At 42.1% G+C, this 13,867-nt stretch overlaps 1 protein-coding gene across 3 annotated transcripts in view; it reads right to left on the reverse strand.

The window, feature by feature from the left end:
* The window catches only part of B3GALNT2 (beta-1,3-N-acetylgalactosaminyltransferase 2), a 57,217-nt gene that overhangs the window by 12,534 nt on the left and 30,816 nt on the right, over positions 1-13,867 (reverse strand). For all 3 annotated transcript variants that reach the window (XM_078077730.1, XM_036109744.2, XM_036109746.2), the window contains exons 5-6: positions 12,668-12,763; positions 709-819 (exon numbers count right to left, since the gene is read on the reverse strand). In XM_078077730.1, the coding sequence (XP_077933856.1) occupies positions 709-819; positions 12,668-12,763 (207 nt within the window). The remainder of the gene's footprint in view (positions 1-708; positions 820-12,667; positions 12,764-13,867) is intronic.

Consider the following 13,867-nt stretch of genomic DNA (forward strand, 5'->3'; position numbering starts at 1 on the left):
AGATTCATTTCAAATTCGGGAATTAATTCACGTGAATAAGATGAATAGTTAATGAAAATAGGACTAAGCCTGTGACCTGAGATACTAAGCACTCTCCTAATCATGACATCAGAGCGTCAGGGAGAAGGAGACTGTGACACCAGCACAAACACCTCTTGTGTATTTAAAGCTCACCACTCGAAGTCTGTCTACACCTTATCGTCCCACACTTACTTGGAGATATTTACCCATTAAACTGTTTTTAAATCTGAAGCAAATTTGAATAAATGAAAAATATGAGGCAGAAATCCCAGCAATATAAATGAAAGCAAAAGCTCCATCGTATTTTCCAGTACTGCCGTCTATGCGATTTTAACGAACATCCTGCTATAAAGGTGAGGGAGTGAGGATTCTGAATACTACTGAGCAAGTGTCCTTCCAAATGTTAGCTTAAAAATTACTGAGAAATAAAATATCACACTTTTTAAAATGCACCAATCTTAAGGCACTATGTATTTACTAACGCTGGAGTGAGAAAATCATTGAACATCTGAGTTGTTTGTCTTTACTATGGTGACTCAACATTTTCTGCTGTACATGCTCTAAAATACCCAAGATTCATTGTTCCACATTCCCTGGGTTGATGTAAACATAAAGTTAAAAACAGTTTTTCTGTTTGAAAAAATGCTAAAGTATGCTGAACAGCCTTAGGAAGAAAGGATGACTTACCGTAATGACTCGGAGAACGCCCCCGCCATCATTTACAGTCACTTTGTGGAGATTTCTTGACACAAGGCCTTGGAGGTCTTGGCTCTCCCACACGATGGTACCTTCAAAGCTCTTTTTGCAGAAAGATGAAGTGAGTCAATTTCTTTATTGTTGTCATTTAGGCTTTAAGTAAGTTTTTAAAGAAAAATTAATTTTTTTTCAAACATATTGGTTAAAATTTTTATGCCCCTACTCTAACACACACCACTGTTAACATGTTGGTGTATATTCTCGAGTCATTTTTTGTTTCATGCACATCTGAAAGATGCAAGTACAAAGAGTGCAGAGACAATTTTGCACACTGCTGTTTGCATTTCCCTCTACACTGAAGCGTTTCCTGATGCTACCACAGCTCGTGTGACCATTGGCCACACACACCTGACTAACATGCCATCGAGTGTGTGCATCCCAAGTCACACAAACACTTGCCCACAGGCAGATCTGAACTCTACCAACTATCTAATGAAGCATGTTTTGGTGTAAATGTTTATTTTGTTAAAAAATACACTTTCAGAGGTGAAATTATGGTGACAAGAAATAGAGATATTTTATACGGATTTTGGGACACAATGCCAAACTGTTTTTTCGAAAGGAAATTATCTAATTTCCCAATTTACAAAAATACTACTTGCATTGTATTCTTCCAAGTATGGAATGAAAGCAAAGACTTAAGTTTAAGTCAATTTAGATTAAAAAATGATTCCTCATTTTATTGTGTTTCTTTTGATTTCTAATGATGTTTATAAATTATATAGTCTCTCCTGGGAATTACTGACCCATGCTTCTTTGCCATTTAGCTACTGAGTTTTCTATTTTTCTTATTAATCTATGTTATCTTGTAATAAATAATTCTGTGTATATATTATATTCTAAAATATTTTTTTCAGAATTGTTTGCCACTTTTTTTTTTTTTTTTAACTTAAAAGGTCCATAAGTTTTATCTTGTCAAATCTGACAAGCTTTTTGTTTGTGATTACTATTAAGTTCTGGGCTTAGAAAGTTACACTCCCTGCCCGAAGGTTTGACACACATTTAAATTCTAGTGTCTTCTCATTTCTCCATGGGGGCTCAGCTGCTCCTTTGTACTGCTCGGGCCATCCCCACTGTCAGCCCCTCTGGCTTGCTCCAGAGATCCAACAGAAGGCAGCCGGCATCCAATTCTCTATCACATCAGCCTGTCTTCTTTTCCTAAAACCACTTATCACTCTGGTATTTCCTGTTTATTTTCCTATTGTCAAACTAACTTTTCCCACTAGAATGCAAGCACCATGAGAGCAGGGATTTTCTCTGTTTTATTGACCACCATATCCCCGGCACCTAGAATGGCCTGATATGCATAACAGGCACTTGAAAAATATTTACTTAATAATGTTAAACTCAAAATTAACTGGAATGATTTTTGGTCTAGAACACCACACAAAAGATATAGCATTAATATTCTTTAAAATTTTTCACATACTAAAATTAAGAGATAAAGCACTGTACAGTAACGTCTCAGTTAGCCAGCTTTATAAGGACACTATACAAAACTGAACTTGTAAAGTAAGCGAGGCCGGTGGTTTGCAAGCTTTTTGTAAAGCATTACAACTTTTCTACGAAACAAATAAAAACACCAAGAGTCGGGATTCTTCAGGCAGTCTGTCACCTTATATTCAGCTAATGGATCCTTAGTCTGCACTGCTACTGATGCGCTCTGAGGAGCCCCAGGGTTCCTAAGGGCAGGCGTCAAGATACACTGTGGGTGGTCACTGCCTGACCCGGAGGACAGAAAAAGCGATGCCTACCTCATGGGGCTGGGCCGGGGGTTAATGATGACATGCGTGTGGCATGCAGGGTCTTTGCTCAGTGAAACAGAGCTTTATGACCACTAGAAGTCATGCAGAAATTCGTGAAGGGCCCCTTTAAAAGATCTCGTTGTCGGGGCGCCTGGGTGGCTCAGTCGCCAAGCGTCTGCCTTCGGCTCAGGTCATGATCCCAGGGTCCTGGGATCGAGCCCCGCATCAGGCTCCCTGCTCCGCGGGAAGTCTGTTTCTCCCTCTCCCTCTCCCCCTGCTTGTGATCCTGCTCTCACTGTGTCTCTCTCTGTCAAATAAATAAATAAAATCTTAAAAAAAAAAAAAAAAGATCTCATTGTCTTATCTTGGAAATGGGCGCTGATTATTATTTTTTTTAAGACTTTTTATTTATATTTTGACAGAGTGAGAGAGAGACAGTGAGAGAGGGAACACAAGCAGGGGGAGTGGGAGAGGGAGAAGCAGGCTTCCCACGGAGAAGGGAGCCCGATGCGGGGCTCGATCCCAGGACCCTGGGATCATGACCTGAGCTGAAGGCAGACGCTTAATGACTGAGCCACCCAGGCGCCCCGGGCAGTAATTATTTCCATACTCTCCTTGGAAAGCCTTAACTCTCTAATCTACCTGACATTGAACCTCAATTCCCTAAAACATTCTTACAGATGTATGCACAGAAAAAAAAAGAAAAGCCTAGGGAGAAATATATCAAATATGCTGGGAAACATGTGGATATAATATTCCTCTAACCTTTCCATACGTAGTCAAGTTTTCAACAGTGGATATTCCTTTCATATATTTTCATACTTTCATGATCACGAAAAGAATATTTTAAACATATGTATACAACGAAATAAATTTGGGGTCAATCTTCTTCCAGACACGAGGCGTTATTTAAACTTTTGAGTGTCTACTATGTAGCAGGCTGTGGGCTACTTGAAGATTTTTATTAAAAGAGTCAAATAGCTCCTATCTTCAAATCCTTGTAATAAGCCCTGCTAGGGTCAGTAACAAAGGCAAGGAGCCTGAGGAGAACAGCGAGAATTTCAGTTGACTGTGAGAACGGAGCAGAGTCTTGCAGGCATCTGAGTCAGGAAAGGGAGAGGTGGACGAAAGCACTCATCGAAAGGCAGATGTGAAGCGCACTGCATGTTCAGAAAAGCGTGAAGCAGTTTAGTGCTGCCGAAGCCCCAGGCTGAGGAAAGGAGATGCAGAAGGTAGGCTCCCATCAGCGCTGCCTGCAAGAATAGAGAGTCTGTCCTTCATCTCGAAGGCGGGGGGAAGCACTTCCGTTTGCAAGCACAAGAGTGACGCAATCCTAGCTGCAATTTTAAAAGGTCACTCCGGTAGCAGAACAGCATAAGGCGGGCTGGTAGGGAGAGTGGTAACTGGACTATTACAGAGGTCCAGGTGACAAGAAGTAAGCACTTATTTAGAAATGAAGACTGCCTTCTGAGAAACTGAAGGAGACACAAATATACAGAAAGATATTCAAGCTCATAGACTGGAAGTATTAATATTATTAAAATGTCCATACTATTCAAAGCAATCTATAGATTCGATATAATCTCTATCAAAATTCCAATGGTGTTTTCGTAGAAATACAATAAAGTACTACTAAAATCCGTATGAAACCACAGAAGACCCCCAAATAGCCAAAGCAACTGTAAGAACAACAAAGTTGGAGGCATCATGCTTCCTGATTTCAAACTATATTACAAAGCCACTGTGAACAAAACAGTATGCTATTGGCATAAAAACTGACACAAAGATCAATGGAACAGAAGAGAGAGCCCAGAAACAAACCCATGTACATATGGTCAATTCATTTACAAGAGAGGAGGCAAGAATATACATGGGAAGGACAGTCTTTGCAACAAATGGTGTTGGGAAAACTGGACAGCCACCTGCAAGGAATGAACCTGGACCACTACCTTACGCCATACACAAAAATCAACTCAAAATGGGTAAAAGACCTGACACCATAAAACTCCTAGAATAAAACCTAGGTGGTAAGTTCCCTGACACTGGTCTTGGCAATGATTTTTTGGATTCGACACCAAAAGCAAAGGCAACAAAAGCAAAAATAAACAAATGAGACTACATCAAACCAAAAAGCTTCTGCACAGCAAAGGAAACCATCAGCAAAATGAAAAGGCAACCTATGAATGGGAGAAAATATTTGCAAATGATATACCTGACAAGGAGTTACTATCCAAACATATAACAGCATAACAAACAACTCAACAGCAAAAACCAACAATCCAAATGAAAGATGGGCAGAGGATCTGAATAGACATGTTTCCAAAGACAACACACACATGGCCAACAGGTACATGAAAAGATGCTCACCATCACTCATCATCAAGGAAATGCAAATCAAAACCACAATGAGAGACCACCTCACACCTGTCAGAATGGTGACTACAGTCAGAAAGACAAGAAATAAGTGTGCTGGCGAGGATGTGCTGAAAAGGGAACCCTTGTGCACTGCTGGTGGGAATGGAAACCGCTGTAGCCACTGTGGAAAACAGTATGGAGGGTCCTCAAAAAATTAAAAATAGAACTACCAGATGATCCAGCAACTCCACTTCTAGGTATTTATCCAAAGGAAATGAAAACACTCACTTGAAAAGATACCTGTGCCCTCTTGTTCACTGCAGTATGTTTACAATAGCCACGATGTGGACACAACCTGAACGCCCACAGATGGATGGATGGATAAAGAAGATGTGATGCAAACACACACACACACACACACACACACAGAGGAATATTATTCAGCCACAAAAAGGAAGGAAACCTTGCCATTTCCAACATGAGGGCATTATGCTAAGTGAAATCAGTCAGACAGAGAAAGACAAATACCATATGATTTCACTCATATGTGGAATCTAAAACATTTTTAAAAGCCAAAAAACAAAACACTGAATTCTTAGATATAGAGATCAGATGGGTGGCTGCCAAAGCTGGGGGCTGGGGGGCTGGGAGAAACGGGTGAAGGGGGTGAAAAGGTGCAAATTTCCAGCTGTGAAATGATAAGTCCTGGGGATATAATGTACAGCATGGTGAGCACAGTTAATAACGCTGTACTGCACATCTGATAGTTGCTAAGTGAGTCGATCTTAAAAGTTCTCATCACAAGAAAAGAAATGTAACTGTGTGGTGATGGATGTTAACTAGACTCAGTGTGATCATTCTGCAATATTGAATCATTATGTTGTACACCTAAAATGAATATGTTATATGTCAATTATATCTCAATAAAAAAAGAAAGGGGGGAAAAAAAGATTGTTTTCTGAGTTGAACTAATTAAATGCTTACATTAAAGGGAACAATGTCTCTAATAACTGAGAAGAGCTTTGAGATAGAAGCTTAATTAGTAAACTCACTACCTTAAAACAAAATATCAAGTGGCCACTATACAAAAGCTGGGTTAAGAGAGAAATCTGGGCAATGGAACAATGTCCAGTGGGCGAAAGACGCAGGAATTGGAAGATATAAAGCATTCTAGTCACACCCCACCTGAATGAGGCAGCTCTCTAAAACAAACACGTCCCACTCCTATAAGCAAGTTCAATGATCAAACCAAGCACTGTTCTGATTTGGGTTTTTACTGTCTGACATCCCAATAAGCAGGTTCCCAGACACGGGTCATGACTTTCAGTTCTAATAAGCTAACACCCATTAAAGATGAATGAACGGATATTCTGGTTTACAAACTGGTCTTCTGTGAATTTATTCAGTGTCATTCAATGAGAATCTGATCATCTCTAAGTGAACTAACTGGAAGGTCAGTGCTAGAACCTGAAAGCTAAGTCCTAGACCCTTGGCAACGTGAGACTGCTCTGGGTTAATCATGTGTCTTTCTTCTGGCAAAACAGCCTCCTGCCCTTGGTATACATTCCTCTAAAACTTTAAGAGTAATAAAATTTTTTTAAAAATTTAAATTGTAGTTAGTTAATATACAGTGCAATACTGGTTTTAGGAGAATTCAGTGATTCATCACTTACATACAACAACCAGTGCTCATCACAACTAGTGCCCCCCTTAATCCTCATCCCCCATCTAGCCCATCCCCCACCCACCTCCCTCTATCAACCCTCAGTTTGTTCTCTATTGTTATGAGTCTCTTATGGTTTGTTTCCTTCCTCCCCCACCATAGGTTCATCTGTTTTGTTTCTTAAATTCCACATATAAGTGAAGTCATACAGTACTTGTCTTTCTCTGACTGACTTATTTCACTTAGCATAATACCCTCTAGCTCCATGTATGTCATTGCAAATGGCAAGATTTCTTCCATATATACATACACACACATCTTTTTTTTCCATTCATCTGTGGACATTTGGGCCTTGCCATGTTTGGCTCTTGTTGCTAATGCTGCTATAAACATTGGGGCGCATGTACCCCTCTGAATCTGTATTTTTGTATCCTTTGGGTAAGTACCTATTAGTGCAATTGCTGGATCATAGGGTAGTTCTATTTTTAACTTTTTGAGGAGTCTCCATACTGTTTTCTACAGTAGCTGCACCAGTTTGCATTCCCACCAACAGTGTAAGAGGGTTCCCCTTTCTCCACATCCTCACCAACACCTCTTTTCTTGTGTTGTTCATTTTAGCCATTCTGACAGATGTGAGGTAGTATCTTATGTTTTTTTTTTTTTTAAGATTTATTTATCTGAGAGAGAGAGCATGTGAGCATATGTGAGTGGGGGAGGGGCAGAGGGAGATGGAAAGAAGCAGACTCCACACTGAGCACAGAGCCCAATGGGGGCTCAGATCCCAGGACTCTGAGATCATGACCTAAGCTGAAATCAAGAGCTGGCCACTTATCCTACTGAGCCACCCAGGTGTCCCTCATCAGGGTTTTGATTTGTATTTTCCTGATGGTGAGTGATGTTGAGCATCTTTTCATGTGTCTGTTAGCCATCTGGATGTCTTCTTTGGAAAAGTGTCTATTCGTGTCTTCTGCCCATTTCTTTTTTTTTTTAAGATTTTATTTATTTGAGAGAGAGAGAGAGAGCACATGCAGGTGGAGGGGCAGAGAGGAAGCAGACTCCCCGCTGAGCAGGAAGCCTGACTCGGGGCTCGATCCCAGGACCCTGGGATTATGACCTGAGCTGAAGGCAGAAGCTTAACCAAATGAGCCACCCAGGTGCTCCGTCTTCTGCCCATTTCTTAATGGGATTATTTGTTCTTTGGGTGTTCAGTTTGATAAGTTCTTTAGAGATTTTGGATACTAACCCTTTATCAGATATGTCATTTGCAAATGTCTTCTCCCATTTCATAGACTGCCTTTTAGTTTTGTTGATTGTTTCCCTTACTGGGCAGAAACTCTTTATCTTGATGATGTCCCAATAGTTCATTTTTGCTTTTTTTCCCTTGCCTCCAGCAACGTCTGTACTAAGAAGTTGCTATGGCCGAGGTCAAAGAGGTTGCTGCCTGAACAGTGATAAAGTTTGGGAGAACTGATACCAAATACATCTGATAGGATTTAGTGAGTGCCTGGATATGAGAGGTGAGGATAAATCCCATGATTCTGGTTTGGGTGCCTGAGAAAAAGGAGACAGTGCTACCCAAGACTGAAATACAGGGGGAGATGAAAATGGATGGGACGGAGAGATCTCACCATCAGAATGCCCCTGGGACACTCACGTGGAAAAGTTTTATAGGCAGCAGAAGTATGTATGCAGTACCTAAGAGAAATGTGGGCTGTAGTTGGATTTAAGAGCCATTAGCAAACAGGTGGTAATGGATAAAATTGCCCACGAAGAACGAGATAAAACAAACAGAAACCTGGGCATCAAATCCTAATGATTAAGAGGAAAGCGAGAGGGGCACCTGGCTGGCTCATTCAGTGGACCATGCGACTCTTGATCCCAGGGTTGTGAGTTTGAGCCCCACGTTGGGTGTAGAGAGAACTTAAAAATAAAATCTTTAAAAAAAAGAGGAAAGCGAGAGAGGAGATAATGAAGTACATCAGGAAGAAGAACGACCGGATGTGGCTGAACCAAAAGAATGTAGATCACATAAGCTAAGAGAAAAATGCAATCAACTAAGTGAAGGACAAAAAGTGTCCCCTGGAGTTGGCAGTTGGGTCACTGCAATCTTAGTGACTGCAGTTTCAGATGAACCATACCAAAAGTAAAAGCTATCATGACCAAATAAAAATGCTTCGCCTTGAAACTATGAATCTAGAAAATATGATGACAAAACAAGTAATTCTCTGTCCTGTCCATTCAACTGACACTTGGCATTTACCCTGCTATTTCATGGTGGCTCCTGCTGGGGTCCAACCACAGTTGCTTTGTGACTGGGATATGATTCAACATCAATAATGTGGACTAAAGTGAGTAACTGCCGGAAAAACTCATTGGCCCCCAGAACGATCCTGGTTTCTTCACGGCACTTCTGTAAGCCACGGGGCTTAGGGAAGGAAGGAACTGTGTCCACCCCGCCTTTATCTGCGCCTGCTCCGTGTCACAGCTGAATCTCTGTTTCTCCCTTCTCTCACAGGCCTGCCTTCTACTCTCTGATACAAAGTCATCACAAAGCTAGGGATCTCTTCAGATGAGAAACAACTGGTTTGTGGCAATTCCCTGCTAAGACCATAAAACCAAAACAGAAGCTAGGAAACACATCGTGGTGTGGGCTGGAAAAAGGAGATCTCATAAATGATCTCACCCATAACGTGAGCATGCTCTCTGCAACCCCTTTCACGTGTTAATTCCTCTGTGTCATGTTTCTAACTTCTCATCCAAACCAACAGAGTAGCTTAAATCTATACTATTTTTGGATTTAACAATTTTTTATGGCTTGGGGAAATGACAACACCTGAAGAGTTCCGACTGTCACGAACAGTGAGTATGTAAGTACCCGCACAGCTAAGAGTGGTGTCTCTAGTGACTCAGGTGAACACAAATAGTCTTTTTACTGAAATTGGTTTCAGGTTTCAACTGCACTAGTAAGGAAAGTACAAAATTAGAGAAATAAATATTTTAAGAGAAGCGCACAGCAGTCTCCATTTAAATTTGTGACTCCCACTGAGATTTATGCTTTAGTGAGTCACACGATGAAAACATTACAAGAGCTTTGCTTACTTGACAAGCTATCCGCTGACATGTTACTCCAGCAGGCTGTGAGGCACGGAGCGAAGATGATGATGAAGAAATCATCTACTACTCTCTTAAAAAATGGCATAAGTGATGTTTGTCTTCTGTCATTCTTTGCTGATGATACGCAGGCAAACCATTCACCCACTATCACTTTTTCTGTGCTAATAAACCCAATTAGGCTTGAAGCAGCAAAAATGAGTATCTATGTACAATTAAACACGGTTTCAACAAAAATAAGATTTTGTGTAAAAGGACGGCATTTTTTTTAAAGAGTTTTTTGTTTTTATAAAGCTAATATATATTTATTACAGAACATTTGGGAAATGCACAAAAAGAAGAAAATAAAAATCATCCATAATCCTACCTCCTCACCCCCAGGTATAGCCACTGTTAAATAATGGCACGTTTTTAAAAGGAAAAAATATGACTCAGAAGTAATGAAAAATAAAAAGTTAATTTAGCTTAAAGTTTAAAGTGAAATAAAGCTCACAAGGCTGTAGGCTTGAAAAATCTTAACTGAAACGGTCACTCACTGTCCCATCATTACTTCTGAGTCATAATTCTAGCTAGAAGACTGACCAAGATAATGGGGCAGACTCTGTAACACTGTGATTAGCCTTAAGCTTTAAAGCTAATTTTCTTCCTCTTTGCCCCTCATTGTGACTCCTTCCTCTTAGTTTCTCAACCTCGCCACCACCGACAATTTGAGCCAGACAAGTCTTTGTTGTGGGGGCTTTCGTGTGCTGTAGGACGTTCAGCAGCATCGCTGGCCTCTAGATGCCAGTACCGCTCCACCCCCAGCTGTGACACCTGACGAGCCTTTGGACATTGCTAAATGCCCCTCCTGGGCCAACAGCCCCGGCTGCAGAAACTCTGCTCTTGAAGAACGGATCCCGAAAATCCAGATGAGTAGCAGCAAAAATAAGGACAGTGTGCATTTATTTCCCGAATACTTACCATGTGGCAGCATGTTCTAGGCATTCTGCATGTATGAAAATCATTTAGTCCCTAAAATGAGCCTCTCAACTGGGTGGTGTAGCCCCATCTCACAGATGAGGCGATGGACACGGTGAGACTGAACGACTTGTGCGAGGCCACACAGACCCCGAGCGGCAGCGCAGGGCTTCGGACTCACCCGGGCTGCACCCGCAGCTCCTGCTCAGGGCACTTGGCCCCGAACGTGCCCTCATGTACTTACTCCCCGGTGCCTCATTTTTCTCTTTCCTACCGATGCCAATCCTAAGTCTTTTCTGTGCAAATGCACTCTACGTCAGGCTTCACACCGCTCTGATACCACCTAACACAACGCCAGTGTTCCTGGGCTCCTCAGAATAACATGACTCTCCCTTCGGGAGGTCTAGGAACCGCAGGAAGCCTGAGGTTCTGCCCATGCTCCTTCTGAGCAGAAAGTCTCATTGATGACTCGCTTCAAGCCTCAAGGAGCTTACCTACTAGTTAATATAGGAAAAGCGCTCACAGCAGGCCTGGCACACGGTAAGTACGGTCTCAGTGCCGGCTCCTGTTGTCCCTCTAGGACGGAAGCTGCTTTCAGGGCAGGGATCTTCGTACTGTGTCCTCACAGAGCCCCGGTGCTTGGCACACACTAATTTCTCAAATACTTCCTTTTTTTTTTTTTTTTTAAAGATTTTATTTATTTATTTGACAGAGACACAGCGAGAGAGGGAGCACAAGCAGGGGGAGTGGGAGAGGGAGAAGCAGGCTTCCCACTGAGCAGGGAGCCCAATTCGGGGCTCGATCCCAGGACCCTGGGATCATGACCTGAGCTGAAGGCAGACGCCTAATGACTGAGCCACCCGGGTGCCCCTCTCAAATATTTTCTGAGTAAATGAATACACAAACCAAAGAATGGCTTCCTTCAAAAGCTGAGATCCAACACTTAGCGAATACGACTTAGCTAAGCCACTGCTTTTAATTAAAAGTAAAAGATACTTTTGATGGGACATACTTCTGCCCCTCCCCCTGCTCATGTGCTCACTCGTGCTCTGTCTCTCTCAACTACATAAATAAAATCTTTAAAAAAATAAATGTTTTTTAAGCAGAAGTTTGTGTACAGGTGAAATAAAGGAGATCCCTTTCACATCTACAGAATTGACATATATAGTTTCAACTACTTGTACTGAATGCCAAAGATCCACAGCATATTTTGACATGTGTTGTATAAGGCAAACAGAACCCACAAGACCAGTGTTGGGAAAATGTTTCTTGGTTCGTCAGCAGAGCTCGTCAATGGTCTAGCTCCCATGATTTAGCTCAGCTTTGACATTGCAGGACGAACTCCACAGCTAATCTACAGTGACTCCCCAAGATGCTTGAGAAACTGAACCCTATGTGGCTCCAAAGCCCTGAACTGAGGAATGTACTCAGACTAGACTGAACTAGCCTGGAGAGGCTGAGGTGGATGGATGAGTAATCCGCTCTTGCCCACCACACAATCCTCTGCAACCATCCTGCGGCTTAACTGCAGGCTGATGCGGGCACTTAGCAGGTAGGTGAGGGGATCTCTAGGACACATCTACTCAAGACTGGACCTAGAAGGTGACAGCTGTGTTTTCAGACATGTTCCACAACCTCGAGAGGTTTTATTCATCTTAGAAATGTGGTCAATCTCTTTGCAATTATCCTGCCTGCACCCTACCACCCCCACCCTCTTTAAATAAGTAAACGACCTGATTCATTCAAATGGTATCTGGGTCTCGTGTTTCCATCAATCCATACCTATTATTATCCTTTGTCACTAAATCAGTCATGCAGTTCTCACAATCCACTGAATAAACCAGGCAGTGCCTTTCAGCAAGTGTGGTTTGGGACCCTCTGAGGCATTACCGGGCTGTGAAAAGGGATGGTGCAGAGTGCTACATTTCCGTAATCTGTGCACAAAGTTGGCGGCCCCATCCAGCACTCTGAAGAGCTATCCTGGTACAACAAAGCATCAACTGCTGGCCTTTGAGAGCACAGTGCCAGGCCACTACAGCCCTTCCATTACACCCCGTACCTCAGGCAGGATGAACTGCTCCACAGGCTTGTACCACAGCTTGTTCACCTGCACACCACAGCTTGGAGGGCTGAAACGAGCCACGAAGAGGGCCTCCTACAAATGGGAGGTGGGGGGTGGGGGACAAGAAATAGGGGGAAAAAAAGAAAAAAAGAAAGACTCCACGTTAGACATTGCATATTCGGCAAGTTTTCAAACATCTTCTATCCTGGGCAGCTTAATCCTCGATGGCCCCAACCGGAGTTAATATGGGTAGAAAATGATGTTGAGACATCATTTGTGTTTTCCAGTGCGATCACGTTTATTAAGTAGATATTTAAGATAATGAAAGCTGTCTTAAAGTTCCAAAACATGAAATAAAATCCCCACAACCTTATAAAAAACCAAAGCCTACCTTGAAATGAGGAGCACTAGGGGAGGTGTGAGCTGTTAAATCAAGCTGAATCATTAGGCTTAACCCCAAGGGTTAAGAAGAAACTGAAAGATGACATATTTCTACACAGAACAAAGGTACTCCAGGAGCCCCCCTTCAGAAAGAACCTTTAGAAGAAAAAATGCACAGAAACAAACAAGGGAACATATAAGAGGGCTGATTCCCATTATGTCTGTAGGCACACCGCGTTAACTGCACTCTTTACTGCGCCTTGGGGAGTACTGTGTTTTCTACAGTTTGTGGCAACCCCTCAATGAACAAGTCCAGAGGCGACATTCTTCCGACAGCATTTGCTCACGTTGAGTCTCTGTGTCACATTTTGGTAATTCTTGTACTATTTCACATTTTTTCATTATTATTATATTTGCTTTGGTGATCTGTGATACTACTTTAATTGTGGGGGGGCCATGAACTGCTCCCAAATAAGATGGCAAACTTAACTGATAAACCCACTGACCAGCGCTTCCTCATCCCTCTCCCTCTCCTCAGCCTCCCCTATTCCCTGAGACACAACAATATTAAAATTTGGCCACTTAATACCCCTACAGTAAGTGTTCAAGTGAAAGGAAGAGTTGCAGGTTTCTCACTCTAAATCAAAGGCTAGTGTGGTCCACAACAGCCAAACTACGGCAAGAGCCTAGATGTCCATCAACAGATGAATGGATAAAGAAGATGTGATATATACATAAAATGGAATATTATGCAGCCATCAAAAATGACATCTTGTCCTTTGCAATGAGGTGGATAGAACTAGAGGGTATTATGCT

This window comes from Halichoerus grypus, chromosome 7 (assembly GCF_964656455.1).
Source record: "Halichoerus grypus chromosome 7, mHalGry1.hap1.1, whole genome shotgun sequence".
In the NCBI taxonomy this organism is placed as follows: Eukaryota; Metazoa; Chordata; class Mammalia; order Carnivora; family Phocidae; genus Halichoerus; species Halichoerus grypus.